General features: G+C 41.4%; 1 protein-coding gene across 11 annotated transcripts in view; it reads right to left on the reverse strand.

Annotated features, from left to right (window-relative positions):
• Positions 1-1,507: 1,507 nt before the first annotated feature.
• Positions 1,508-27,832, reverse strand: part of asxl2 (ASXL transcriptional regulator 2) — a 311,793-nt gene continuing 285,468 nt past the window's right edge. For all 11 annotated transcript variants that reach the window (XM_070885123.1, XM_070885132.1, XM_070885125.1 and 8 more), the window contains 3 exons: positions 10,601-10,706; positions 9,102-9,855; positions 1,508-6,395 (listed from right to left, as the gene is read on the reverse strand). In XM_070885123.1, the coding sequence (XP_070741224.1) occupies positions 3,816-6,395; positions 9,102-9,855; positions 10,601-10,706 (3,440 nt within the window). In that variant the 3' untranslated portion in view covers positions 1,508-3,815. The remainder of the gene's footprint in view (positions 6,396-9,101; positions 9,856-10,600; positions 10,707-27,832) is intronic.

Below are 27,832 nucleotides of genomic sequence, written 5' to 3' on the forward strand. Positions count from 1 at the left end.
ATGTTGTCCGTTATCCTGGTGTAGAGCGCCTCAATAACCTCCTGGATGCAGCAATGGATGACAAACTGGGAGATATTTACTATTTGTCCTGCTACAGACTAGAAGGATCTGCTGACAAAGAAATTGAGGGCCACTGGAAGAGCTATGGTCACCCTGCTCCAAGGCTGAGGATCTGGTTGCATTAGGTGGCAGAGTTTTGTGACCACCTCCTTGCTGGAGCGGATCCTCCTAATACACTGCTCCTCACTTAATTGGACATAACAGGCGTGCTCTCTTAAGACTATAGGTGGGCAAGGCCTCCTATTGAAAGCCCTCCTGGCTTTCTCCTCTTCCTCACTGCCTCTGCTCCCTCTCCCAAAGATATTTGAGGGCAAGGGGGACTACAAGTAGAGCCCCCATGACTATAAGCAAGTGTTGTGAGTAGAACCCTTCAAAGAAGAATGAAGGTGGTCTCCACTTGCCCCAACATCCCTGTCACCTTAGGACCTTGAAATAAGTTTATAGAACTGCTCGGGTTGCAGAAAGTTCCACAGAGCCAGTCAAACTGAAGAAACATGTCAGCTGCAAGGTGTTGGTGATGATCCCTTTAAATGATGCTGCTGGAGCCCCCTTCCTGATGGTCAACACTTGCTCAGCAAGTCGCAGTTAACATAGGTGGGTAAGTTGAGCGGCGCACTCCAAAATGGCAGATTGGGCGTCAAGTGAGTGTTGCACATTCAGTGACGTCCCGATCTGCATAATCTCCATAATGATAGTGAAGTGGACATCGGCAGCGCTGCCGCCCAGCTAAAAATGGCTGCCACTGTGGGATACCCGGCAATGGCTGGAAGTGCGCCAACTGCCTTTTTTCCCCCGAATCGGGCCTTTACGGCCAACAGTAAGACTGCAAATTTCTCGGCTTCTATTTACTCATAAAATATTTTGTCATTGGAAACAATGTATGTGTAAGAGCAGATAAACGTCATATTGCCGAGTCAATATGATCTTCTTATGCGAAAGATTATTAGAAATTATAATAGAGGTTCTAGTTGTGAGTTTGAGACAAAGAAATATTAGAAGGGGCAAACAAGAAATCCAAATAGAAATGGTTTACTGTAAACATTTATGTATTGTTTAGGATAGCCCAAAACGGGCGATAGTGATTAGCAGCCTATTTTACATTACACCCCCTGGCCTTTCTTTTTCTGTTGACTTTAATGGAAGAGAAGGTTGGGTGGAGTGTAAAGCATTGAGCAAGTCACTATCACCTGTTTTGCACTCCACCGAAGACAAATTTCACCTCCTAAGTATCAAGTGTTTTCACAAAGCAGAGGGAAATATCCATGAATCCAGAACACACCCCTCAGTCCTAAAACCAGATCTCATTCACAACCCAATGCTGCTCAATGACTTACTAAAACAATTCATTGACATGGTTTTCAAACCATAAACTGTAGCATTCGCTTCCATTGTTACAAACACAAAATGATATAACAGCTATCTTTATTTGCTGTTGATCTGATGATAAAATACATTTCATACAGGAGCTATATTTCTAATGTACATTCTCCATTATAAGAACAGCCTTTTAAAATTTTTTCAAAGAGAAAAATATAATCTGTAACAAGAAAGACAATACCAGAAATAAAGATTCTATGTTCTTTGCAATAGGCGTAATGTATCAATAATTCAATTGCCTCTATGACAACATAGACCATTTACTGATACAGTTAAGTATTGAGTATTTTCAATGTTACTGACCATGCAACCATATAATATCTGCCATTGGGTGAATTTATTTGCATTACTACTATTGGGAAGTAAATGTTAAATATTTTGCCACTTTATTTCTTTTTAACATAAAACATGATGTGCAACCAATATAAAGTAAAAGAAACATCTCTTTCATCTTTTAAATGTTTCAAAAATCTTTTATTTTAAAAATAGTGAATTCTATATTGGTATTTATGAAAAAATTACTGTTTTTTTAAAAAACTATATATCGGCCTATTTTATTTTTACATTTCCTCCATTATTAACTCAATAGACCCTCATAAAGGCAGAATATTAAAATGTCTTCAAAGACAACAATAAGCAGTGAGAAGATTCATGCTATTTTTACAACCCTTTCAAAACCAAAAACACAAATAAAAAAACTTGGTAAAGCTATTGTTGGGGGGTTAAGTGACAAATACGGTATGCTGGTTTGCATATTACCCAGTCAAAGACTTGTTTTAACTATATTAAAGGGAAAGGAGGAAAAAAAACCTTGTCGTTATCAACAAATTGGGTTATTTTGTTGGCCCCTTAAAATAAATTGTCCGCTGCAGTGGTCTTTAACCTTTTCAATCTTTCTGCCACAAGCGTCAAAAATCATAGATGCCCTCTAAAATTTGCTAGGTAATTATAATTACCAGTTACCAGGTTTCACTTGTGCTCACCTATTACTGTTGAGGGAGCATTGCTGACTCCTGGTAATTCTTCGAAGGCCTAAATTTGGCCTGTGGGTAATGAATTAGGGAACACTCGGTAGTCAGAATTTTGAATTTAGAGCTGTGCTGTTTACTACTGATTTGATCATCAGCATGTTGCCTTGCTTGAGAAACTGAGATATCTGTAAGTACTAAATGTTTAGCTGTCAGAAAATAAGAGCTTCACTTTTGTCATTTTACAGACACAGAGCTTGTCACACTATTCTATGGCTTGGATCATTGAAGAATGATTTTTCAATGACAAAAGGAGACATCTTGGGATGTAATTATTTTAATTCACATGTTTAAATAAAGTAATTAAAAAAATATGAAACCAATATTCTGGAAATTCCTCAACACCATTTATCCTATAATTATTCCTGGAAATGGAGCAGATTAAAATCCTATTATAGTCTCCTCATTGTTCCTTGCATTGAGCTATCAAGAGTTCAGAAATACTGAGAGAAAACATACAATGTAATCATCATGGGTTTTTCATATGCTGATACTGTGACATTCTTAATGACATTCACCATTGGCAAAGTTGCACCTTTTGCGTTATACTCAATTAGGTTTTGCTGATTTTCAAACACAATCTGACATATAACGTTTTCAAAACTTACTGCCTGATCCAACAGATTGGTAGTTTCTCTTATTTAAATCCAGTAATGGTGCAGTTCATTCTGCAGTAAGTTGATGTCAGCACACGCTCTATAGTTCATAACAAACTCTAGATATTTATGATCCTGGCAGTACTTAATTTTACTTGTTAATTATAGCTGCATTATCCATATTCCAACATTTGCCAGTCTCAAGTTCAAAACCAAGCAGAGCAATTAACAAGCGGATTCAGATTTGAGTTCGAGAGTTATCAGACTCTAACTAACCAGCCACCCATTGTGACAAGTTGAAAGTTCATTACCCATCCCCGAGACTGGATAACTAGTACTCGCAAGTCTTATTTCAGGGTGAAGAAATGACGTCAGCAAATGTGTGTTTGCTGGTTGTGCAAATTTTAAATTTGCTTGTTCACTTAAATTTTATTGGAGGCCAATGGGGAAAAAAGCTGAAATACATTGGGCCTGTTAATCTGAGCAAGCCCCATTGAAATCATTTGTTAAACAAGTCTCTACTAGTTATCCTGTTTGCTTCTGTTCAAAATTTTGTTTGAAAAAATAGAATAAAATCTGAACATGATCTTTAGTGCAAACTCTGTCTCATTTAACACATACCAGCCATAGAAGCCTAGAACAAGGTGCCATTGTTAATAAAGTCAATATAAACTTTTTCCTGATTGAACATTTCTCTTGTGCATGGCAAATGCCAGTCCAGATGATTTATTTTAACAAAGGAAACCATGTTTATTTATCGTACCACCAGACAGGAAACACATAATTTAGACGGTCCAATGCAGTCATCATGACAAAATGCCCCGCATCCTTTACACATAATCATGGCTTTAAGCCTGCAATAACATTTGGAAGGTGAGTCCTCCATGTTGCCACCTTCAGGAAATGTTTGGGCAGATTTGCCATGGCTGCTTGTATTTATTGACTGACCAGCAGGAAGTGTTGTCACAGTAACGGAGAATGACACCATATTTCCAGAGTTGTTTGAGACTTGGCTATACACAGACATTCCTGTGACTGCAGAGCAATGATTTACAGATGAAACAGAAGGAACATTGATACTGCTCTGGACAGGTCTAAATGCAAACTGGGAACTTGCACGGTTTCCATAAGGGGGAAACTTTTGTTGATGCTGAGTAGGCTGTTGAAATCCTACAGATAGGCTGGACATTCTGTAAGGGTCTTGCTGACTCTGCATTTTGCCACCACCAGCATGAGGTAAATTTGACTGGATTCCCTGGTAGAATTCTTTAGTCACAGATATACCAGCCACTTGTGCAGGTGGCAGTAAAGGAGTGTTTTCCTTTCCAGTGTGTCTATATTCATGCGTGGCTGCTTCCACTTTCAAAAATCCACTGGGTACATTATCTATTCGAGGGCAGGCAACGCCATCACCCATCTGGATAGAATCCTGTTCGGTTTTGATTAATACAGATGGAGGATGACAGGATGCTGACCTGTTTATTGATTCTGATGTTAGCTGAAAACTACCATCAACTTGTTTTGCTCTGCTCTCCTTAAAGTCCTTCTCAGATATTTCTACCAGACCATTCATACCAACAGGAGTCTCAGCACTTTGAACATGGGCCCTTTTCCAGCTCTCTGAACCTCTTCCATAGGTAGCTGTATTAAGAAGATAATGACCAGATACAGCTGGCTTAAGGGCAGACTTTGTCCCCATCAAACCAAATCTTGATCTTTGACCAACCGAAGCACTTCCAGAGGAAAAACCTGAGCTGTTGACATCATGCTGTAAAGACTCAGACACAGGAACTAAGGTTTGACTCTGCGCATTGCTGAGTATGGCCTGCTGTATCCTCTCCTGTGCTGTCCTGTTGAGAAATTCTGATGGAGTGCAGTCTTGATCAGTTTCCCTGGTTTGATGCTCTTCATTGGTAAAACTGGTCTTTGAGGCCTGTTCAAACTGCTCCTGCTGTCTGTGCTGATCGATTGATTCAGCAACTTGTTCTGGTATTGTTTGAGATTGTCTTCCTTTGGTAAGGTCAGTCGTTACCTCACTAGACCTTTGAATAACCGTGGTGGCACTTCCCACTGTCATAGATACTACTAATGTACCATCAGATGATGTCTTCACTTTATCATCGAATGAAGTTTTAGAAAACTGATATACAGGCTTCATCTCTGCTTTGGTCAGAGGCTTAGGCAGGAATTGCTCTAGTTGCACTTCTTTCCCTTGGAGCAATTGTGTAACCAATGGATTGTTTGCAGGGATGGAGGAACCGTTTTTTGGCATGGTTCCACAAACTGGTCCTTGTGTTTTAAGGCTGGGTACATCATGTGTAGTGCAAAATAATGGTGTAGATATAGCAGATGTAACTACAAGGCTTTCTACATTTGTAATTGCTTCAGAAGCTGGGGAGGCCACTTTCAAAGTTCCAGCTGTGCCTCCAGATGTCACAGAAATAGAACCAGCTGCTGTGACAAACACATTGGCTGAAGATGGAACTTGAAGGCCCCTTTGTGTATCAAAAGAAACGGAGGGCAACTGTGTATCAGCAGGTAACTTTCTGTCCACATTCAATGCTCTGACATTAGAGTCTATCAAAGGCTGATTACTCACTTCACCTGGTTTATTGTGCACTGCAAAATTTCCTGAGTTTTGAGTAGGTGCCTTTGCATACTCGGAATCTCTGAAAACAGGTACAGGTTTCAAAACATCTCTCAAGGTCAGACTGGGAATCTGGTTTATAGTTTGTGTCTGCAATGGAGCAGGAGAGGCTTTTGTTGCAGTAATGTTTGTTGTCACTGGAGTTGTCTGCAAGGGCGTTAGTACAGTTACAGATGTTGCTTTCCGCGCACTTGATAATGTTAATGCTGGTGTTATAACTGTGGTTATGGATTTGCTGGGGTCTGCAGTGCCGACTCCAGATATGGACTGCGCCATGGGGGCTTGCTGTAATTGTGCTCTCTTATCCAGACCGGTTGCTGCCTTGGTCGTGGCCTCTGCACACGCTTTGGATTGTTCTCCTGGACTATCAAACACGGGCCCTCCAATACCTCTCCTGCCTCCAGTTCTGTCCATGTCCAGTGTGCTCCCCTGTCCTGAGATTCTACTGATCCCAGTCTCAGTGCCTCCCCCTCCACTCCCTCCCCCTGGACCTGGGCCTGGAACCGCTCCACCTGCGGCTGCGGCTGCTGCTGCACGTTGTGCCTTGGCAAGTTGAGCTTTAGCTTTGATGTCTGCCAGAGTCCTGGCTCCGGTTCTCCCTGGACTAGTGACGAGCGGTGGGAAAGTGGCCCTTGGAGAGACCTGACCAGTCGGGATAGGCACAGGTCTGATTCTTGAGACTGGAATCTGTAACGAATTTAAAGGAAAAAAAATTGAAAGGGCAATTAAATGCATAATGAGCTTTTTACCTAATTGGTTGGAAACAATGTTTTGTGGATTTTTTTTGTTAAATTTATATACAGTTTCTTAAATATAAGGCTTTTCAGTCCTTTATTGAAATTAAAAAACAAAGTAAATAGTTCCTGACTGACTTTTTATAACAGGCAAGATAGAAATTTGAGGGGCTCACAGAAAAGTTCTGTGCCCATTTGTCTCTGTGAAATTAAATAACATAATACATTTTCATTCTTGGCTTTATAAATAGAGGCATAGATTAAAAAAGCAAGGACTTCATGCTAAACCTTTATAAAACACTGGTTAGGCTCCAGCTGGAGTATTGTGTCCAATTCTGGGCATCACACTTTAGGATGTCCAGAACGGGATATCAAGGCCATAGAGAGAGTGCAGAGGAGATTTACCAGAATGGTACCAGAGATGAAAAACTTCAGTTACATAGAGAGACTAGAGAAACTGGGTTTGTTTACCTTAGAGCAAAGAAGGTTAAACGAGATTTGATAGCGGTGTTCAAAATCATGAACGGTTTTGATAGAGTAAATAAGGAGAACTGTTTCCAGTGACAGAAGGTCACTTGGTAACCAGAGCACACAGATTTAAGGCAAGTGGCAAAATAACAGAAGCGACATGAGGAAACAATTTTTATGCAGCAAGTGGGTGCGATCTGGAATGCACTGCCTGAAAGGATGGTGGCAGCAGATTCAATAGGCGGCACTGTCGGCAGTGTAGATGAAAGCATAAAATTACAAAGAGACGTTGATAGATTAAGTGAATAGGCAAAACTGTGGCAAATGGATTTCAATGTAGGCAAATGTGAGGTCATCCACTTTGGACCTAAAAAGGATAGAACAGGGTACCTTCCAAATGGTGAAAAGCTAAAAACAGTGGAGGTTCGAAGTGACTTGGGGGTCCATGTGCATAGATCATTAAAATGTCATCAACAGGTAGAGAAAATAATCAAAAAGGCTAATAGAATGCTGGCCTTTATATTTAGAGGACTAGAAGACAAGGAGGTAGCAGTTAAGCTACAGCTAAACAAAGCCCTGGTTACATCACACCTCGAGTACTGAGAGTAGTTATAGACACCTTAAGAAGGATATACTGGCCTTGAAGGGAGTGCAGCATAGGTTTACCAGAATGATACCCAGACTCCAGGGGTTAAATTACGAGGAGAGAAAGCACAAACTAGGGTTGTATTCCCTGGAATTTAGAAGGTTAAGGGGAAATTTGATTGAAGTTTTCAAGATATTCAGGGTAGATAAAGAGTAAGGCAGAAAAATTTGGGTCGTTTGTGCTACTTGTTAGCGTCCCTGGGGGTGCTAATGGGGCACAAATAACATTTCGCCCGGGCACGACGCCGCTACTGACTACTGTGAAATTCCGCAGGAGTTTAGTGCTGGCATTAACCATTAGCGCTCCGCTCCTGCCGTTAGCACCCCGGGCCGCTGTGCCGCGATGCCGACATCATCACCATGCGCAAAGACCTGTTTTTGCCCCGGAGCAAAGATTTGGTACAGCCCCGTGAGGCTGCCGCAGGCAATGCCCATGAAAGCTTCGCAGGGCACGTACTGGGCCCTAGACCGCTCACGGGGTGAAAATTAAAGGAGGTGCGACACTGAAAATTTTAGAAGTGGCTGACTTCCTGGTCGCGGCTTTCTCATCTTCATATCTGCGATGTTGCAGCCTGGCACTCCGCTTCTGTGCCGGGCTGCTGCCACGGCACCCCACTCCCTAGGAGTCAACGGTGGCCCCTTCTACTTAATGCAGAGACTGCAATGTGCCCTCCCCTTTAATGGAAAGGGAGGGCTCTGTGTTCCCACCAGCGCGACGTGCCTCTCCGCATAGTGCTGGAAAATTCGTGATGGTTAGTGCCCCGGTCTCGTCCCCAAGAGGAAGTAGAGCATGAGATTTTGTGTTCCATTTCCTTGCTGGGGTGGTACGCCCAATTTAGCCCCAACCAGGGTGGTACGCAATTTCGGCCTGTAACTATTTCCGCTGGTTGGGGTGTCTAGGACCAGGGGGCATAATCTAAAAATTGGAGCCAGACCTTTCAGGAATGTAACACTTCCACACACACAGGGTGGAATTCTCTTCCGCAAATGGCAGTTGATGTTGGATCAATTTTTAATTTTTAATTGGAGATTGATGGCTTTTTGTTAATCAAAACGTACTAAGGGATATGGGGCAAAGGCTGGTACATGGAGTTAGGTCGCAGTTCAGCTATGATCTTACTGAATGGCGGAACAGGCTGAAGGGGCTAAATGGCCTATTCCTATTCCTATGTTCCTAATAATAACTTTCAAAAGAGATTTGGATAAATACTTGAAAAGGAAAGATTTGCAGGGCTATGGGGAAGGAGGTGAGTGTGATTAATTGGATAGCTCTTTCAAAGAGCCAGCACAGGCAAGATGGGCAGAATAGCCCCCTTCTGTTCTGTGTCATTCTATGATTCCACGCAATTTTTCTTTCCAGATATAAAATATTACTACTGCTATTTATTGCTGTTGCGACACTTCTTTTTAACCAGTATATCCTAAGATCAATGTCAGACTCATCTAGACATAGACACAAAATATCCAAGTGACACTGTAGGCCAAGCAACCATCTTTATCATTGTGTGTTGTGCCTGAAATAGCCAAAGAGCAAGATTTGAAGTACCTTAAGAGGTGGGACTTTGAGTTCATGTGGCTCATCTTTGTTTTTGGGAAAGTCCTTAGGTGGGATCCGAAATAACTGACGATCCACAATGCGGGGTTTTTTCTCAGGACTGAGCAGAGACTCTCCTTCATTGGTAGACTTCCTCTTCAGACCCTCTGTAGTAACTTCCATTTCTTCTGTAGAATCTGGTTTTAGAACTTGATCTTGTTTGGAAGGCTCATGGGTCTTGCTCGCCACTGAATCAAAAGCCTCGGGTCTTTTACATTCCGATATTTCTGAACTCTCCGACTTCAGCTGCCGTTTGAACTCATTTTGGTCTAATTTTGGCTTAGGTACCAAGGCTTTAGCCTCTGGGGAGATAACAGAGTCTACTTTTGCAGTCTGATTATCTTGTTTCAGCACTGAAGTACTATGGTCAAGGTCCACCTTCTTCTCAGGTAGGTTACTAATCTCCAAGGAATTATCTTCTTCAAGGTTTTTAATAATTGGGGATGGTTTGGTGACGCACCTTTCTGAAGAGGCTGGTGATTTCTCTGTTTCTTCAACCTTTTCTTCTACCTTTAGCATCCCTACTTCTTTGGTTATTATTTTGTTGCCCTTTTCTCCTTTTGGCTCAATCGGTGTTTCAGCCTTGATGGAGGTTTCTTGTATGGCTGACTGTACAGGGGCTTGTTTGGATGGTGGGCGTTCACAATCTTCAACATTATTTGATAATGCAGTCAGCTTTTCTGAGTCTTCCAGACTTATACCAGAACTGCAAAATAATGAAGTTATTTGCAAAAAGTCAAAAAAATTAAAAATCTAACACGTATTAAAAAACATGTACTTTAAAGCCTGTACAGATAAAATAAATGACTTAAATTGCACCTACAATTGTTCAAAAATAAATCGATTATAAACACCCCCAGACTATTTAGACTGGTCTCAATTTAATGTCAGTTGAAGTTAGCAACTTAGTCAGTAAAGTGGGCTCCGTATAGTGTAAATGACTATTATTTAACATTATGGACTAGAACCGATCAAATGTACTTCTGAAAAAATACTGGTAAGTACAAGTCAACAATTGAAGGAATATTAGTATACTGACTAGTTCTATTTCTCTGTTTATCTGAAAAATCTATTTCTCCTTTATGTCCTCCAGAGAGATTAGGACTATGAATTTTGCATTCTGGAGGACATACTTATAGCATGCAGATGTGAAACTGGCAGCTGTAACTGTTCTAGATAATGTAATGGAAAATTATTATAGGTAATTACTAGTGACTATATTAAATAGTCTTTCTTTTGCCTTTCTACTGAAGGTTTCATTTACACTTTATCTAAAAAAAACTACTCTTTAATTAAAATTGCCGGCCTCAATCCAGCACCTGCAGTATAACAGCACCAGGAATGACTGAACAAAATTCCTTTACTTGAAATTTAATACAGTATTACCCTCAAAAGGAGATATACTTCAATAAAAGGCTAAACAAAAATCAAAATTTGATGAAGTTTCTTACTTTTGACCATAGTAATTCTCAAAAAAACTTTCCTTCCACTGTTCCACCTTCTTTTCTTTTTCTATCTCTTGTCGTATTCTCAGCTGCATCTCTGGAGTGAACTCTCCTGAAGATAAACATACAGACAGAACTAATGAATATACTGTACAGTGTGCAGTGAACTGGTGTAAATGCTCTCATCTCCAGCCAGCTGTACAGAAGTGTAATAAGAAAATGGAGCCTTAAATATTTTGATTTACCAATGCACACCTTGAATTCAAATCCATTCTATCAAATAAATGCTTTTAAATAAATCAATATTTTAGGGAATTTTTTCATTTGAATGACAAACTCAGATTTTTTGACAACCAAAACAGATTCGAGACACCAAAGTAATTGCTGGTTGGCTAGAATTTGCTTGGATTTGCAAATATGGATGTTTATATTGTCATTTGGAAATTGAAACTGTGCTTCAAAAAATAGGGTGGAAAATATATAAATGTAGCATCAGAGAAATTAGTACAGTTCTGATCTTAATAGGAACACTGTACAATAGAGCCAAACATTCTGCCTATCTGGATATAATTGAAAGAAGATTTCAAACTAATGTCTGGATACTGTTCCCATGACCACAGTCTGCATTTAATCTTCAGTTAAAAAAAAACACCTCTAAATAAGAGATCATTTCTTCAGCTCAAAACAGGAACCACTTGACTCTTAACAATTTTCTCTACATAATTTGAGCTTATCACATTAAGCATGGAGTAGAATGATTCCCCATCCAAACAGCTTTGTAGAATTGTTTTAATATTAACACAGTAAACATTGTACACAGCTTACAATGACTTGTTTCAAACAAAGACAGTGCCGATGATTTTAAATTTAAGCCACTAATTGAAATTCAAGTCCAAAACAGAAAAAAATTGCCTGGAAAGTACGTGTTGGCATATTAGCGAATAAAGCTATATCACATTTGTCTGAAATTCGTCTCTGCTACTAGAGTTGAGGTGTAAACCCATTTATTTTATATGAGTTAATGGCGCTCCTGAACGGCTGAGATATGAATTTCAGAAGAGCATATCAAATGTTAGGATGCTAATATCTCATCATAATTTCAGGATCAGGCTCTTCTGAGATTTTGACTGATGTGTATCACTGAACTAACAAAGGGTAACTCAGCAAGGACACATTCCTTCGAGTGCTTATTGTTATCACAGCGCAAGAAAGAAACAAATTCCAATTCTCTACCAGTCATTCCTCTTCCTACTTATGAGGACAGGTTGCATAAACTTGGCTTGTAATGCCTTGACTTCAGAAGATTGACGACAATCTAATCGAGGTATTTAAAATAATTATTGGATTCGACAGGATAGATACAGAGAAACTATTTCATGTGGTGGAGGAATCTAGAAAAAGAGGGCATTATCTTATAATGAGAGCTCGGCTATTTAGGAGTGAAATCAAAAAACACTTTTTCACACAAAGGATGATAGAAATTGTTAACTCACTCCCTTAAAAGGCTGTGGATGTTAGGTCAATTGCAATTTTCAAGACAGAGATCAATAGATTTTTGTTAGATAAGGGTGTGAAGGGATAGTGGACAAAGGCTGATAAATGGAGTTGAGGTACAGATCAGTTATGATTGAGCTGAACGGTGGAACAGGCTTGACGGACTGAATGGCCTACTCCTGTTCCTGCAATTAGTACAAGTTCACATTTGATCCTTTGGTCCTTCTTTACAACAGACATGGAACATTACAAATATTTTCTTGAATATTGTACAGATAGAATAGTAGATCACTGATCAGTGATGCATAGAGTGGAACTTTCACTCTTTCTGGGCAAGAGTAATTTGCAAAGAACACTACTTCAAAATAAATACTCGGTCCTAGAAATTCCAGTAGGCCGGAAACCTGCCAGTGCCACAGTGGGCCGAAGTTAACGGCTGCCTAAATTCATAGCACAGGTACGACCGGTATTTTGGTGCTGTCTGCTAACTAAACTCACCATGCAACCCTCTTTTTTCAGTGTTATTCTCAACAGGATGCCCAATGTAGCATGGCCGTAGTGTCCCTGAAGCAAGAGCAGCATTGTCTGAAAGCAAGGCCGTCATTTTAGAAAGCAGCGCTGGTCCCGTAAAGGGAACTGCCTTCTAAAATGAAAACAAATTAAAATAATTTAAAATTATGCAGTTTTTAGCCCTTAGAGCTTGCCTTCTGAAAAAGAAATATTAAAAATAATTCCCAAATGGCAGTCTTCAGCTCTTAAAAGTTGAATTGCTTTCTGCACATAAAAAAAAATGGGAAAAGTGCTTCAGCACCAACACGAATGGCTCAACATGCCAAGGAAAGGGTCTCGCACGCAGCACTCCAGCTTTGTGCAGGAGGTCAACACTGGAAGAGAAGTCCTCTATCTACAGGGGCCAGGAGGCCCTCCAGAAAACAGGTAGAACCAGATCACCACGTTAGTCAATGCCAGCAGTGTCACCCCCACCACCTGGCTCCAGTGCCCAAAGAAGCTTCACGACCTCAGACCACTGGTCAAGGTTGGTAAATACATCTTCAAAAGCCATCTCCTACCAACTGCACCACTAGCCCCGTCCCCCACACATCACTCACCTACCAACAATCTGTACCAAATACAAGGCACACCTCCCATTCCTAGCTTCACCTCACCATCTTGGACGAGACGGTGCTGGCCATTTTGGCAGTGGCATGGCTGAGTCCTTGGCCAGCAGCGGGCCTGAAAGGATACAAGATGCTGGTATCTCATCCAAGGGTCTAGTGAGAAGGAGGAACTGAAGGATATCCTTATTAGGTGGAAAATTGTGTTCTGGAAATTGAGCGGATTGAAGGCTGATAAATCCCTGGGGCCTGATAGTCTGCATCCCAGAGTACTTAAGGAAGTGGCCATAGAAATAGTGGATGCATTGGTGATCATTTTCCAACAGTCTATCGACTCTGGATCAGTTCCTATGGACTGGAGGGTAGCTAATGTAACACTACTTTTTAAAAAAGGAGGGCGAGAAAACGAGTAATTATAGACCGGGTAAGCCTGACATCAGTAGTGGGGAAAATGTTGGAATCAATTATTAAAGATGAAATAACAGCACATTTGGAAAGCAGAGACCGGATCGGCCCAAGTCAGCATGGATTTATGAAAGGGAAATCATACTTGACAAATCTTCTGGAATTTTTTGAGGATGTAACTTGTAGGGTGGACAAGGGAGAACCAGTGGATGTGGTATATTTGGACTTTCAAAAGGCTTTTGACAAGGTCCCACACAAGAGATTGGTGTGCAAAATTAAAGCACATAGTATTGGGGGTAATGTACTGACGTGGATAGAGAACTGGTTGGCAGACAGGAAGCAAAGAGTCGAGATAAACGGGTCCTTTTCAGAATGGCGGGCAGTGACTAGTGGGGTGCCGCAAGGTTCTGTGCTGGGACCCCAGCTCTTTACAATATACATTAATGATTTAGATGAAGGAATTGAGTGTAATATCTCCAAGTTTGCAGATGACACTAAGCTGGGTGGCAGTGTGAGCTGTGAGGAGGACGCTAAGAGGTTGCAGAGTGAATTGGACAGGTTTGGTGAGTGGGCAAATGCATGGCAGATGCAGTATAATGTGGATAAATGTGAGGTTATCCACTTTGGGGGCAAAAACACGAAGGCAGAATATTATCTGAATGGCGGCAGATTAGGAAAAGGGGAGGTGCAACAAGACCTGGGTGTCATGGTTCATCAGTCATTGAAAGTTGGCATGCGGGTACAGCAGGTGGTGAAGAAGACAAATGGTATGTTGGCCTTCATAGCTAGGGGATTTGAGTATAGGAGCAGGGGGGTCTTACTGCAGTTTTCCAGGGCCTTGGTGAGGCGTCACCTGGAATATTGTGTTCAGTTTTGGTCTCCTAATCTGAGGAAGGACATTCTTGCTATTGAGGGAGTGCAGCGAAGGTTCACCAGACTGATTCCCAGGATGGCTGGACTGATATATGAGGAGAGACTGGATCGACTGGGCCTTTATACACTGGAGTTTAGAAAGATGGGAGGGGATCTCATAGAAACATATAAGATTCTGACGGGACTGGAAAGGTATTGTAGATATGGGAAGAATGTTCCCGATGTTGGGGAAGTCCAGAACCAAGGAACAGAGTCTTAGGATAAGGGGTAGGCCATTTAGGACTGAGATAAGGAGAAACTTCTTCAATCAGAGAATTGTTAACCCGTGGAATTCCCCATTGCAGAGCGTTGTTGATGCCAGTTCATTGGATATATTCAAGGGGGAGTTAGATATGGCCCTTACGGCTAAAAGTATCAAGGGGTATGGAGAGAAAGCAGGAAAGGGGTACCGAGGGAATGACCAGCCATGATCTTATTGAATGGTGGTGCAGGCTCGAAGGGCCGAATGGCCTACTCCTGCACCTATTTTCTATATTTCTATATCCATTTTTGCACATGTCCATCTTGCTTTCCCGCCCTTCCCTTACCACAACTCCGCTCTTGGGCCTTCCTCATTTCATACACCCAAGAAATCCACCTGCCCAGCCAGTGGTTGACCAAGAAGAGGAAGAGGAGAGTGAACAAGAAACACCGTCACTCGATTTGAAGTCGTCCTGCAAGGCCATCTGCAGTGTTTCCCATTGAAAGTCAGCAACCTTTCACCAGTTATGCCTGTGTCCCTTTAACAATTGCTAACAGTGTCTCTGTAGATCTGCTGCATGCATGCTTTTCTGAGTGTGCTTAGAACCCGGTGGTAAAGTAAGTGGAAAGGTTGAGGTTTGCAGAGCAGTGTGTCAAGTTGGCGTTGCACACCATCAAGCTCTGCAGATTTACATTTTTAGGGCCAGCGCTGCTAACGGCAGTACTATGGTCCTTACCAAAATGGCTGCCAGCAAATCACGTTCCGGGAGCAGGTAGAAGTGTGGCGGCCCCCATTTTGTTTCCAGAAACGGGCTTTAATGGAGTGGTAAGTTTGTGAATTTCTAGGCCTAGGATTCCTAAATTATTCATGGCACAGGATTTCATGCTGATGAACAGATGATGGAGACATTTACTTTGACCATAAGTAAAACGTAAATGCATCAAAAACGTGGTTAAATGGTCCCAATAACAAGCAGTGCTCTGGCAACATTTTGGTGGCAGCATGATACCAAATTTTGAATTGCTTGTTTTATTTATTTAAGGTTTCATACTGATTTAATGGTTAGTTGTAAAAGAACTGGTACATTCCAATTTAACTATTTTTATAACTGGTGTAGACATGCAAAATATAAGAACATAATAGAAGTAACTAAAGAAGTTACTTTAGAACCTCTAAAGTATATCCTTCCTTAGGTAAGGAGACCAAAACTGCACACAGTACTCCAGGTGTGGTCTCACCAAGGCCCTATATAATTGCAGTAAGACTTCTTTACTCTTAATACTCCCATCCCTTTGTAATGAAGTCTAACATACCATTTGCTTTCCTAATTGCTTGCTGTACCTGCATGTTAACTGTCTGTGATGCGTGTACAAGGACACCCAGATCCTTCTGAATACCAATATTTCCCAATCTTCACCATTTAAAAAATATGCTTTTCTATTTTCCTACCAAAGCAGATAACATCACACTTCTCCACATTATATTCCATCTGCCATGTACTTTTCCACTCAATTAACCTGTACATCCCTTTGCAGCCTCTTTGCGTCCTCCTCACAACTTACTTTCCCACCTAACTTTGTCAGCAAACATGCATACATTACACTTGGTCCCTCATCTAAGTCATTGATATAGATTGTAAATACCTAATGCCCAAGCACTGATCCTTGCAGTACCCCACTAGCTACAGCCTGCCACCCAAAAATGACCCGTTTAGTCCTACTCTGTTTTCTGTCCGTTAACCAATTCCCAATCCATGCGAATATATTACCTCCAATCCCATAAGCCCTAATTTTGTGTAATAACCTCTTGTGTGGCACCTTAACGATTGCTTTTTGAAAATCTAAATACACTACATCTACCCTGCTAGTTATATCCTCAAAATGATTTGTCAAACATGATTTCCCTTTCATAAATCTACGTTGAGTCTGCACCATTGTATTTGGGATATTTTGTTTTTCTTTTGGTAACTGTATGTTTGTATTACATGAAGTACTGTTGAGTTTGTCTGAGAAACTGCATTAAAAAAATTAATAGAAGTGTTGGTTTTAACAGCTAAGGGGATAAAAGCAATAACAGTACAATAGTTTTCCAAAACATTGTTTCAGTTAGAATGAAATGCTCTGTTCCATTCTATTCTATTCTATTCTATTAGGGGTGTGTGCAATAAAGGTGCAGCAGTTATAATGGGTGACTTTAATATGCACATAGATTGGGCTAACCAAACTGGAAGCAATACGGTGGAGGAGGATTTCCTGGAGTGCATAAGGGATGGCTTTTTAGACCAATATGTCGAGGAACCAACTAGGGGGGAGGCCATCTTAGACTGGGTGTTATGTAATGAGAGAGGATTAATTAGCAATCTCGTTGTGCGAGGCCCCTTGGGGAAGAGTGACCATAATATGGTGGAATTCTGCATTGGGATGGAGAATGAAACAGTTAATTCAGAGACCATGGTCCAGAACTTAAAGAAGGCTAACTTTGAAGGTATGAGGCGTGAATTGGCTGGGATGGATTGGCGAATGATACTTAAGGGGTTGACTGCGGATGGGCAATGGCAGACATTTAGAGACCGCATGGATGAACTACAACAATTGTACATTCCTGTCTGGCATAAAAATAAAAAAGGGAAGGTGGCTCAACCGTGGCTATCAAGGGAAATCAGGGATAGTATTAAAGCCAAGGAAGTGGCATACAAATTGGCCAGAAATAGCAGCGAACCTGGGGACTGGGAGAAATTTAGAACTCAGCAGAGGAGGACAAAGGGTTTGATTAGGGCAGGGAAAATGGAGTATGAGAAGAAGCTTGCAGGGAACATTAAGACGGATTGCAAAAGTTTCTATAGATATGTAAAGAGAAAAAGGTTAGTAAAGACAAACGTAGGTCCCCTGCAGTCAGAATCAGGGGAAGTCATAACGGGGAACAAAGAAATGGCGGACCAATTGAACAAGTACTTTGGTTCGGTATTCACGAAGGAGGACACAAACAACCTTCCGGTTATAAAAGGGGTCGGGGGGTCTAGTAAGGAGGAGGAACTGAGGGAAATCCTTATTAGCCGGGAAATTGTGTTGGGGAAATTGATGGGATTGAAGGCCGATAAATCCCCAGGGTCTGACGGACTGCATCCCAGAGTACTTAAGGAGGTGGCCTTGGAAATAGTGGATGCGTTGACAGTCATTTTCCAACATTCCATTGACTCTGAATCAGTTCCTATGGAGTGGAGGGTAGCCAATGTAACCTCACTTTTTAAAAAAGGAGGGAGAGAGAAAACAGGGAATTATAGACCGGTCAGCCTGACATCGGTAGTGGGTAAAATGATGGAATCAATTATTAAGGATGTCATAGCAGTGCATTTGGAAAGAGGTGACATGATAGGTCCAAGTCAGCATGGATTTGTGAAAGGGAAATCATGCTTGACAAATCTTCTGGAATTTTTTGAGGATGTTTCCAGTAGAGTGGATAAGGGAGAACCAGTTGATGTGGTGTATTTGGACTTTCAGAAGGCGTTCGACAAGGTCCCACACAAGAGATTGATGTGCAAAGTTAAAGCACATGGGATTGGGGGTAGTGTACTGACATGGATTGAGAACTGGTTGTCAGACAGGAAGCAAAGAGTAGGAGTAAATGGGTACTTTTCAGAATGGCAGGCAGTGACTAGTGGGGTACCGCAAGGTTCTGTGCTGGGGCCCCAGCTGTTTACACTGTACATTAATGATTTAGATGAGGGGATTAAATGTAGTATCTCCAAATTTGCGGATGACACTAAGTTGGGTGGCAGTGTGAGCTGCGAGGAGGATGCTGTGAGGCTGCAGAGCGACTTGGATAGGTTAGGTGAGTGGGCAAATGCATGGCAGATGAAGTATAATGTGGATAAATGTGAGGTTATCCACTTTGGTGGTAAAAACAGAGAGACGGACTATTATCTGAATGGTGACAGATTAGGAAAAGGGGAGGTGCAAAGAGACCTGGGTGTCATGGTACATCAGTCATTGAAGGTGGCATGCAGGTGCAGCAGGCGGTTAAGAAAGCAAATGGCATGTTGGCCTTCATAGCAAGGGGATTTGAGTACAGGGGCAGGGAGGTGTTGCTACAGTTGTACAGGGCATTGGTGAGGCCACACCTGGAGTATTGTGTACAGTTTTGGTCTCCTAACCTGAGGAAGGACATTCTTGCGCTATTGAGGGAGTGCAGCGAAGGTTCACCAGACTGATTCCCGGGATGGCGGGACTGACCTATCAAGAAAGACTGGATCAACTGGGCTTGTATTCACTGGAGTTCAGAAGAATGAGAGGGGACCTCATAGAAACATTTAAAATTCTGACGGGGTTAGACAGGTTAGATGCAGGAAGAATGTTCCCAATGTTGGGGAAGTCCAGAACCAGAGGTCACAGTCTAAGGATAAGGGGTAAGCCATTTAGGACCGAGATGCGGAGGAACTTCTTCACCCAGAGAGTGGTGAACCTGTGGAATTCTCTACCACAGAAAGTTGTTGAGGCCAATTCACTAAATATATTCAAAAAGCAGTTAGATGAGGTCCTTACTACTAGGGGGATCAACGGCTATGGCGAGAAAGCAGGAATGGGGTACTGAAGTTGAATGTTCAGCCATGAACTCATTGAATGGCGGAGCAGGCTAGAAGGGCCGAATGGCCTACTCCTGCACCTATTTTCTATGTTTCTATGTTTCTATTCTCTGCTTGACGCAACCTGGAACAGAAAATAAGGGAGATGAAAAAAAAATCCCAAGTCACACTTATAGTAATTCCAAAACAGTTGAGACAAATCTATATATTTATTTTACAGTACTTTTAGTATTTACCAATTTGTGCACTTTCACTATTTAATTGTAAAAGATATTCATTGTATTATTTTGTTAATCTTTGTTCTCTCGGAGTGTATTTTTAAGAAACTGTCTTTTCTTTCAACAGTCTAACAGCCTGCAGAGAATTTTGCCCTTAAGATCTGAATGCTGTACTTTTTTCGTGCTCTGCGTTGCAATGGTGCATATCCGGAGGATAATAGCCACCCCACTTGCAGTAATGTGATTATTAGTTTTAACATATCTTCTACTACATTGCTGACATACATTGGCTCCTGGTCCCTAAATGCCATTACTTCAAAATTCTCATAATTGTGTTTAAATCCCTTTGTGGCCTCACCCCGTCCTATCTCTCTAACCTATTCCAACCTGCACTGCCAACAACCACCATCCCTCTTGCCAAACTCTCTGTTCCTCTGCCTCTGGTCTCCTGTTCTGAAATCCCGAGTCATCTCCTACTCTCCATGAGATCAGGATAATGATCATCAGTGATCTGCAGGGAAACAGAGCTGCTAATATACCTTAATCTCTGGGAGAAAATACCCTGCAAAACTCTGAAAACTCTGGAATCCAATAGTTATTGTTATCTTTATTCTATCTACATGGCCTGAATGCAGCCAGTCAAAGCCTGTGCATTAGAGGTGCAACAAAAGCAGAGGCTCCTTCAGCTCCAGATTGCTCTGCATTGTTGAGAAGCCCCCTCAGATGATACCGAAAATGAGTACAATGGACCAACTCAGCTCTCTGCTGCCACTTTTTGAAAGCCTGGCCATCTGCTGCAGTGCCTACGTGCAAGTTTTATGATAAATGAATAAATGCTCGCTTTCCTGCTTCTTTATTATTCTGTAAGGGTTTCTTCAGAGTATGGATGCCAGAAAACTGAGATCTTTTAAGGATCTTTGAATATTAGCATTTCTGTGTAAAATAACTGCGGGTGCAGAAACTTGCACATTCCTTTCCCTTATCGCCTTATCCCAGTATCTCAACTCTCATGCTGGATTAATGGACAAATCAAGCGGAGTCAGCATGGTTTTATGAAAGGGAAATTATATTTGACAAATTTGCTGGAGTTCTTTGAGGATGTAATGAGCAGGGTGGATAAGGGGGAACCAGTAGATGTGGTGTATTTGGATTTCTAAAAGGCATTCGACAAGGTGCCACATAAAAATTTACTGCACAAGATAAAAGTTCACGGGGTTGGGGGTAATATATTAGCATGGATAGAGGATTGGCTAACTAACAGAAAACAGAGAGTTGGGATAAATGGGTTATTTTCCGGTTGGCAAATAGTAACTACTGGGGTGTCGCAGAGATCGGTGCAGGGGCCTCAACTATTTACAATCTATATTAATGACCTGGATGAAGGGACAGAGTGTAATGTAGCCAAGTTTGCTGATGATGCAAAGAAGGGTGGGAAAGCAAATTGTGAGGAGGACACAAAAAATCTGCAAAGGGATATAGACAGGCTAAGTGAGTGGGCAAAAATTTGGCAGATGGAGTGTAATGTGGGAAAGTGTGAGGTTATCCAATTTGGCAGGAAAAAGAAGAAAGCAGATTATTATTTAAATGGAGAGAAATTACAGTACAGAGGGACCTGGGGGTTCTTGTGCATGAAACACAAAAGATTAGTCTGCAGGTACAGCAAGTAATTAGGAAGGCAAATGGAATGTTGACCTTTATTGCAAGGGGGATAGAGTACAAAAGCAGAGAAGTCCTGCTCCAACTGTACAGGGTATTGGTGAGGCCACACCTGGAGTACTGCGTACAGTTTTGGTCTCCATATTTAAGGAAGGATATACTTGCATTGGAGGCTGTTCAAAGAAGGTTCACTAGTTTGATTCTGGAAATGAGGGGATTGACTTATGAAGATAGGTTGAGCCTATACTCATTGGAGTTCAGAAGAATGAGGTGTGATCTTATCGAAATATATGATAATGAGGGGGCTCGACAAAGTGGATGCAGTGAGGATGTTTCCAATCATAGGGGAAACTAAAACTAGGGGACACAGTCTCAGAGTAAGGGGCTGCCCATTTAAAACTGAGATGAGGAGGAATTAGGGAATTAAGGGTTACGGGGAGCGGGCGGGTAAGTGGAGCTGAGTCCACGGCCAGATCAGCCATGATCTTGTTGAATGGCGGAGCAGGCTCGAGGGGTAGATGGCCTACTCCTGTTCCTAATTCTTATGTTCTTTTGTTAATTTCTTCTCTCAGAGGGTTGTAAATCTATGGAATTCTTTGTCCCAAAGAGCTGTGGAGGCTGGGTCATTGAATATATTTAAAGCGGAGATAGACAGATTTTTGAGTGATAAGGGTTGAGAGTGTTTTTGGGGAGCGGGGAAGTAAATGGAGCTGAGTTCATGATCAGATCAGTCATGATCTTATTAAATGGCGGAGCAGGCTTAAGGGACCAAATGGTCTACTCCTGCTCCTATTTCTTATGTTCTTAAATATTTGCTGTTTCTCCTCCTGTAGCTGATTGTTCCTGTGAACTATTTGTAATTTTTCTGGTATGAGAACAGAATGCTTGTTACTTTTGGTCACAGATTGGTTTATTTGACAACTATTGGAGAATTTGTATCACTTCTATTAAGAGTTCTTAGCGAAAATTAATCTGCCATTTTATGACTCTCCAGTCATAAAATGGAATTCTTCCATGTGAAGGAATCTGTAAATTTAGTTCATATGCTTATACTCCTGAGTTTGTTACTGCACTTTTTTAGGCCTATAGCATGTAAAGTGTAAAATACTGATGAATGGTAGCTTGCTGTCAATATACTTACCTCTGCTGACCCCAAGATGAGCTTCCGACCACAGATCCGCACCATCACAAAGATGGCCTTTTCCCACCTCCATATCATTGCCCAACTCCGCTCCTGCCTCTGCTCTTCTGCTGTTGAAACTCTCATCTATGCCTTTGTTTCTCGAGATTTGACTATTCAACACACTCCTGGTTGGCCTCCCACGTTCTACACGCCATAAACTTGAGGTCATCCAAAATTCTGCTGCATGTGTCCTAATTCGCATCAAGTCCCGTTCATCCATCACCCCTGTGCTCGCTGACCGACATTGTCTCCGTGTTAAGCAATGCCTCGATTTAAAAATTTTCATTCTTGCTTTCAAATCCCTCCATGGCTGCACCTCTCCTTCTCTCACTAATCTCCCCCAGCCCCATAGCCCTCCGAAATCTCTGCGCTCCTCCAATCTTGGTCACTTGAGCATCCTCAATTTTAGTTACTCCACCATTGGCGGTCATGCCATCAGCTGCCAAGGACCCAAGCTCAGGAATTCCCTCACTAAACCTCTCCGCCTCTCTTTCCTCCGCTTCTTAAAACCTAGCTCTTTGACCAAGCTTTTGGTCATCTGCCCTAATATCTCATGTGGCTTGGCAACGCTCCTGTGACGCACCTCGGGATATTTTACTATGTTAAAGTTGCTACATAAATGCAAGTAGTTGTTGTTATTGTTGAGAGGTCATTAAACTTTCCCCCGCCAGTGGAGGGAGTTCTGAGGGTTGGGGAGCTGCCACTCATTGCCTGTGCCATCTCCTTCTACATAGTCTTCTCTCTTGTACTGGCAGGTCTCTTGCTACCCACTCCCACTATTCCATCTCTCCTGTCTGAAGAATCATTGGGCAGAAAATTGCAGCCTCGCCTGGCTCGTACGATGTGCGCATGCACCCAAAGAGGCCTCGCAAATGCCGGTTCTCGGCGAGCGATGCGCATGTGTCAAGAACCGGCTTTTCTGATCTGTCAAAATTTATTTTAGCGATCCAACGCATCCCCACAGCAAGCACATCCGTGGAATTCTTATGCCTGGTAAAAGCAGGATTATAGCCTACTTTTACCAGCTTAAGAGTTTTAAAACATAGAAAAATTACATTTAATCACTCATTTTTATATTAAAAACCCTGTCCTTTAAGGTAAGTTTATTTTTAATCCTATTAAAACATATTAAAAAATTTAAATAAATATATGTATTTTTTAAAAACATTTAATTCGATTCAATTTCAATAAATTTTAAATATGTGAGGTGTTTTTTTTAAATTGTGTTTTGTTTCTTGTTTTAGGAGGGTATTCTCATTAATAGTAATGGGAGCTCGTACAAACAGAACTCCCATTATTATCAATGAGAATACTAATAGTGATTGGTGGTCCAGGCCAGCGTGATTCCAGGATATGAATACGTACCTGGAGGATATGTTCCCGTACGCTGCACAGTGAATGGAGACCTCCGATCGGAATCCTATGTTCCTCCGAGACCACCAGATATTTTCATAGAAGAAATTCGGGTCGGAGGCGTTTGTCTGAAGGAAGGCCTCTGACCGCAATTTTCCCCCCTTTATATCACTCTCCAAGAAGCTTGAGGCTCCCCTCCCCTCTGGTTCTGTTGGAGTCATATCTTCAGCTGAATGGAGCTGTTTTAAGAGCGGTCGAGCTTTAAAAGCTGCAGGTGCACCCTTACAAGTGCTTCCTCTATTCTCCCTGCCCCACCCCCAACTCCTCAGCATATATTTTCTGGGCCGCTTGGCATAAGTAACCAACTGCTGGCGGGATATTTGTCCGTCTCCTGTCCAGCAATATTAAGAGATGCTGACCATATGTGTGTGGGGTCATAGGGTGGATGGAGTTCCTGTCCCACCATAGTTACAGTGATAGTTCACGAGGCTTGTTGAAGAAACAGTGCAAACAGGATTTATATATTTATCTACTGCTGCTGATTCTGCATCACACTGAGGAATAAGGTTTCTTTTGTGCATGGTCCAAGGATAGAATTGTTATTAGGATTGGCAGTAACAGCTGTGATGATGGACTGTCCTTTTATTAAGGCATGCACTGGTGTGATCAATAATAATTAACTTCAGATGACAGAAGAAAATGTCCAATCACAATTCATTTTCTGGTGAGTTCTAGGGTGGACATTTATTTTCCTTCCCTGTCTGTTTTTGGTGTTTCCTTCATTTCCTCTTTATTTTTAGTTCATTTTCTCCCCACTATGCGCTTCCATGGTGTTCCTCACTGGTGTGCCGCTTAGCTCTTTGCTTTGCTGATCAGACCTCATGATCCCCAAAAAACCTGCAGCTCCTGCTGCTACTCGGAGAATCTCCGAAAACTACAGGAACTGAAAGTCAGTGGGAGATGAAAGATATGGATAATGAAAACTCAAACAGCAGCAAAGAGAAGAACCAGGCGATACTTTCACAGGCGGAAGATATTTGGGATTGATATTCTGAAAAGAACAGTGGCACACGGATAGGAGAGTACATTTATTAAACAATATGCTGTAAGACAAGGTGGGAAATGCTTCCCAAAGATAATCCCAAGAAAGCAGTGCTAATAGAAGTGATCTTGGAAATTATAATTATAAAGTTGTATAAATATAAGATATAAAGTAAACTTAAAATCAATTAGTACAAAATGTATTCAAAGCTTTACACAAAGTTAGTGAAATGGTCAAAAAAAAAAATTAATTAGGTTAAGTAAAAAGACCCAGAAAGTAGCCTTTGCTGGTTCTGCATCCGATCAGCAGAATGCCTCGGTTGACTGCCCGTTCCGGCGGCAAAGAAACTGTCAGGCCTCATTTAATCCGACAGGAGAGCTGCAGACACCAGACGGTTGTCCCAAGGTAACTCGCCAGTTTTGGACCGCAGGACTGATCTCCGGTTGGGACACCAGCAGAGGACCACAGTCTTTTTGTGGAGCCTAGAAGAGCATTGTCAGCGTATTGTCAGAAGTCTTAAAGATAATCTAAACCTACAACATCCAATCCTTCACTGTTAATAATAACTGTATCTGTAAAATGTAATTAAAACACATTTTTAGAGAGGGTATGGATACTTTTGAGGTTTCTAAAGCAAATGTATAATTACATTATCTGGATCAGAATTTGTCACGAATTCAAAAGATCATCTCAGAACAAATCCTCAAGTACTCATCCAGTCTGTGATGATCAGTTTGTCAACTATAAAATCCTCCTGTTTGCTAAGCAAGACTACGGCTGAGAGTGAGGGAAAGTTAGAAAAATAATTTTAGTCGGAAAAATAACAAAGTGAGACATTATGGTATGAAAAGACTGGTGCATTTTTTCATTAAATATACAGGTTACTTCTGACTAACCGACATTCTTTAAATGTATTATACAGTCTTGTGATAATCACCAGTTTGTCACCGGCACCTGCTGGGAACAGTGTGAGCTGGCAGTACCAAATTATATTGCGCCACTTAGCATCACTTTATGCTTTCACATAATAAGAGTTCTGCTCACTGGTGTGCAAAGGCCATTTAAAAAAAATCCAGTAACAATAAGTTCAGCAATAAGTTCATCTAAACCTCTCCTTCTTTCCATTGCCTTCTCCTTTAAAAACCTTCTCCAAACCCATCTCTTTGACCAAGCTTTTAGCCACACCTTTCCTGGCGCAGCATATTTTTTCCTTACGCCTATCTCTGAAGTGCCTTGGGAGATTTTTCCATGTTAAATGCAAGTTGTTGTTTCCTGAGCATTTGTTTCTATATTATAATTGGATCCCAGTAAGCTTTTCTAACATGTACAGAATTTAAGCACATTTATGGGGGTCATATTTACAAATTAAGGACAACAAAAGGAAATAGGAAATGCAGGAGGATCTATTTTTAGAAAAAGGTGATAACTATGTGAACAGATTACCTGCACAAATGGTAGAACAAGAAATCTTACTGGGTTTTAAGAAGGGACGAGACAAGCTCTCGTCAACAAATTGGATTCAGGATTATTAGAAATACACCAAGGAAATACGGTGGATAGGTGGGTTAGATGGACTGTTACTAAGAGAAGATTAAATAATCATAGCTCCCAAGTACCTAATGCAGGATCCCTACAGTACATTTTCTCCACTATCTAGCATCTCAAAGGCTTTTCTGACTTCTTACTGATGGAAAAAAATTGCTTTAGCAATTTCATTCTTACTATTTCACTGTAAGCGGACCACCTAAATGCTAAAAACTGTGAACAACAAACCTCTACAAATCTGAATGCAGTCATAAAAGATTGTTCTTTTGATAAAATTACGCAATTGTGTCACTTCCAGTTGCAGGCATTATAACATAATCAACTACCTGTACTAAGGAGCTATCCAGATGGAAAGAATATTGACCCATCGTAACATCCTTATAATCCTGTAGTGCTGACAAATTGTGACAGAAATGAAAATGTCATTAATTCCAATTGTCATTGACTACTGAAGTCTGAAAAATAATCCCTTTTTTCTATGCTAATGCTGCAAATGACATCACCATTTTGACTCCACGGCTTTTGAGAAATAAATAGAGGAACTGTAGCACACCCAAAGGCAAAGCAGCCAGTCCTGAAATTAAATAATCACTTTAATTAAATAAATAGCTTTGGTGATATGGAAAGAGACTATCCTGCAGGTAATTCTCAAGTTTTCACTCAAATACTCTAATCTGACATTAAGTACTTCACTATAAAGTTGCACAACTAGTCATGTGGCACAGAGGCAGTGGACAATATTTCTTCTTGTGTTGACCTACGACTTGAAGATCCCAATTTTCTACGGAGGTTTCAATAACAAGAAAGTTCAAAAGAAAAACAATGGCCCATAAATTCCTGGAGCTTGAAAGAATGCAAGTCCCTTTTCTGCTGGAAGAGGACATGGAACACGGGCTCAATTCGGTCTGCTGGAACTCCGCCCATCTAGACTGGACCTTTAAATTCTGGCTGGGGGTTGCCATGGGCAGATCATCCTATGCCCAGTCTCTTCAAGGGAGTGTTGGGGGAGTTTGAGCTTCCATAAAAAATTCCTCCTTTTAGGCCCTCGAAAGGTCTCATTAGAATCAATGCAACTTCAGACTTGGCTTGAGTCCCTTTGAGTCCTTCTGAAAACCCCAAACCGGAACTAGAATAAGGTAATTGGTCCCCAAGGGGATACACTGCCTTCTCTGGTCTAGTGGCTCCAGAGGTCGTTGAAGACTTTTTTTTATAAATGAAAATTTTTTCTTCAGTCTATCTAGGTCTTTATCTTAGAAGGGCGGCCCACATGGGCTATGCAAATGACCCCATCCTCGGGATTTGGGATGGAGTCTCCGACCTTGACTGGAGCAAGGTTGCAGGTATTTCCATGCCTAAGAATCAACTACTGATTGTGCTGTACCTGAAAGTGACCACCCTCAATGGAACATGTTTAAATTGTGCAAGATTGCTTGAAACACCGGCTTTATTCCAAGGTTCGAGTGTCTGCAGCCAGCCATTATCATTTTCACATCTCCCAGAAAAGTCTCAAAGTGCTTAATACAATGAATACTTG

Source organism: Pristiophorus japonicus, chromosome 7 (assembly GCF_044704955.1).
Source record: "Pristiophorus japonicus isolate sPriJap1 chromosome 7, sPriJap1.hap1, whole genome shotgun sequence".
NCBI classification, from domain to species: Eukaryota; Metazoa; Chordata; class Chondrichthyes; family Pristiophoridae; genus Pristiophorus; species Pristiophorus japonicus.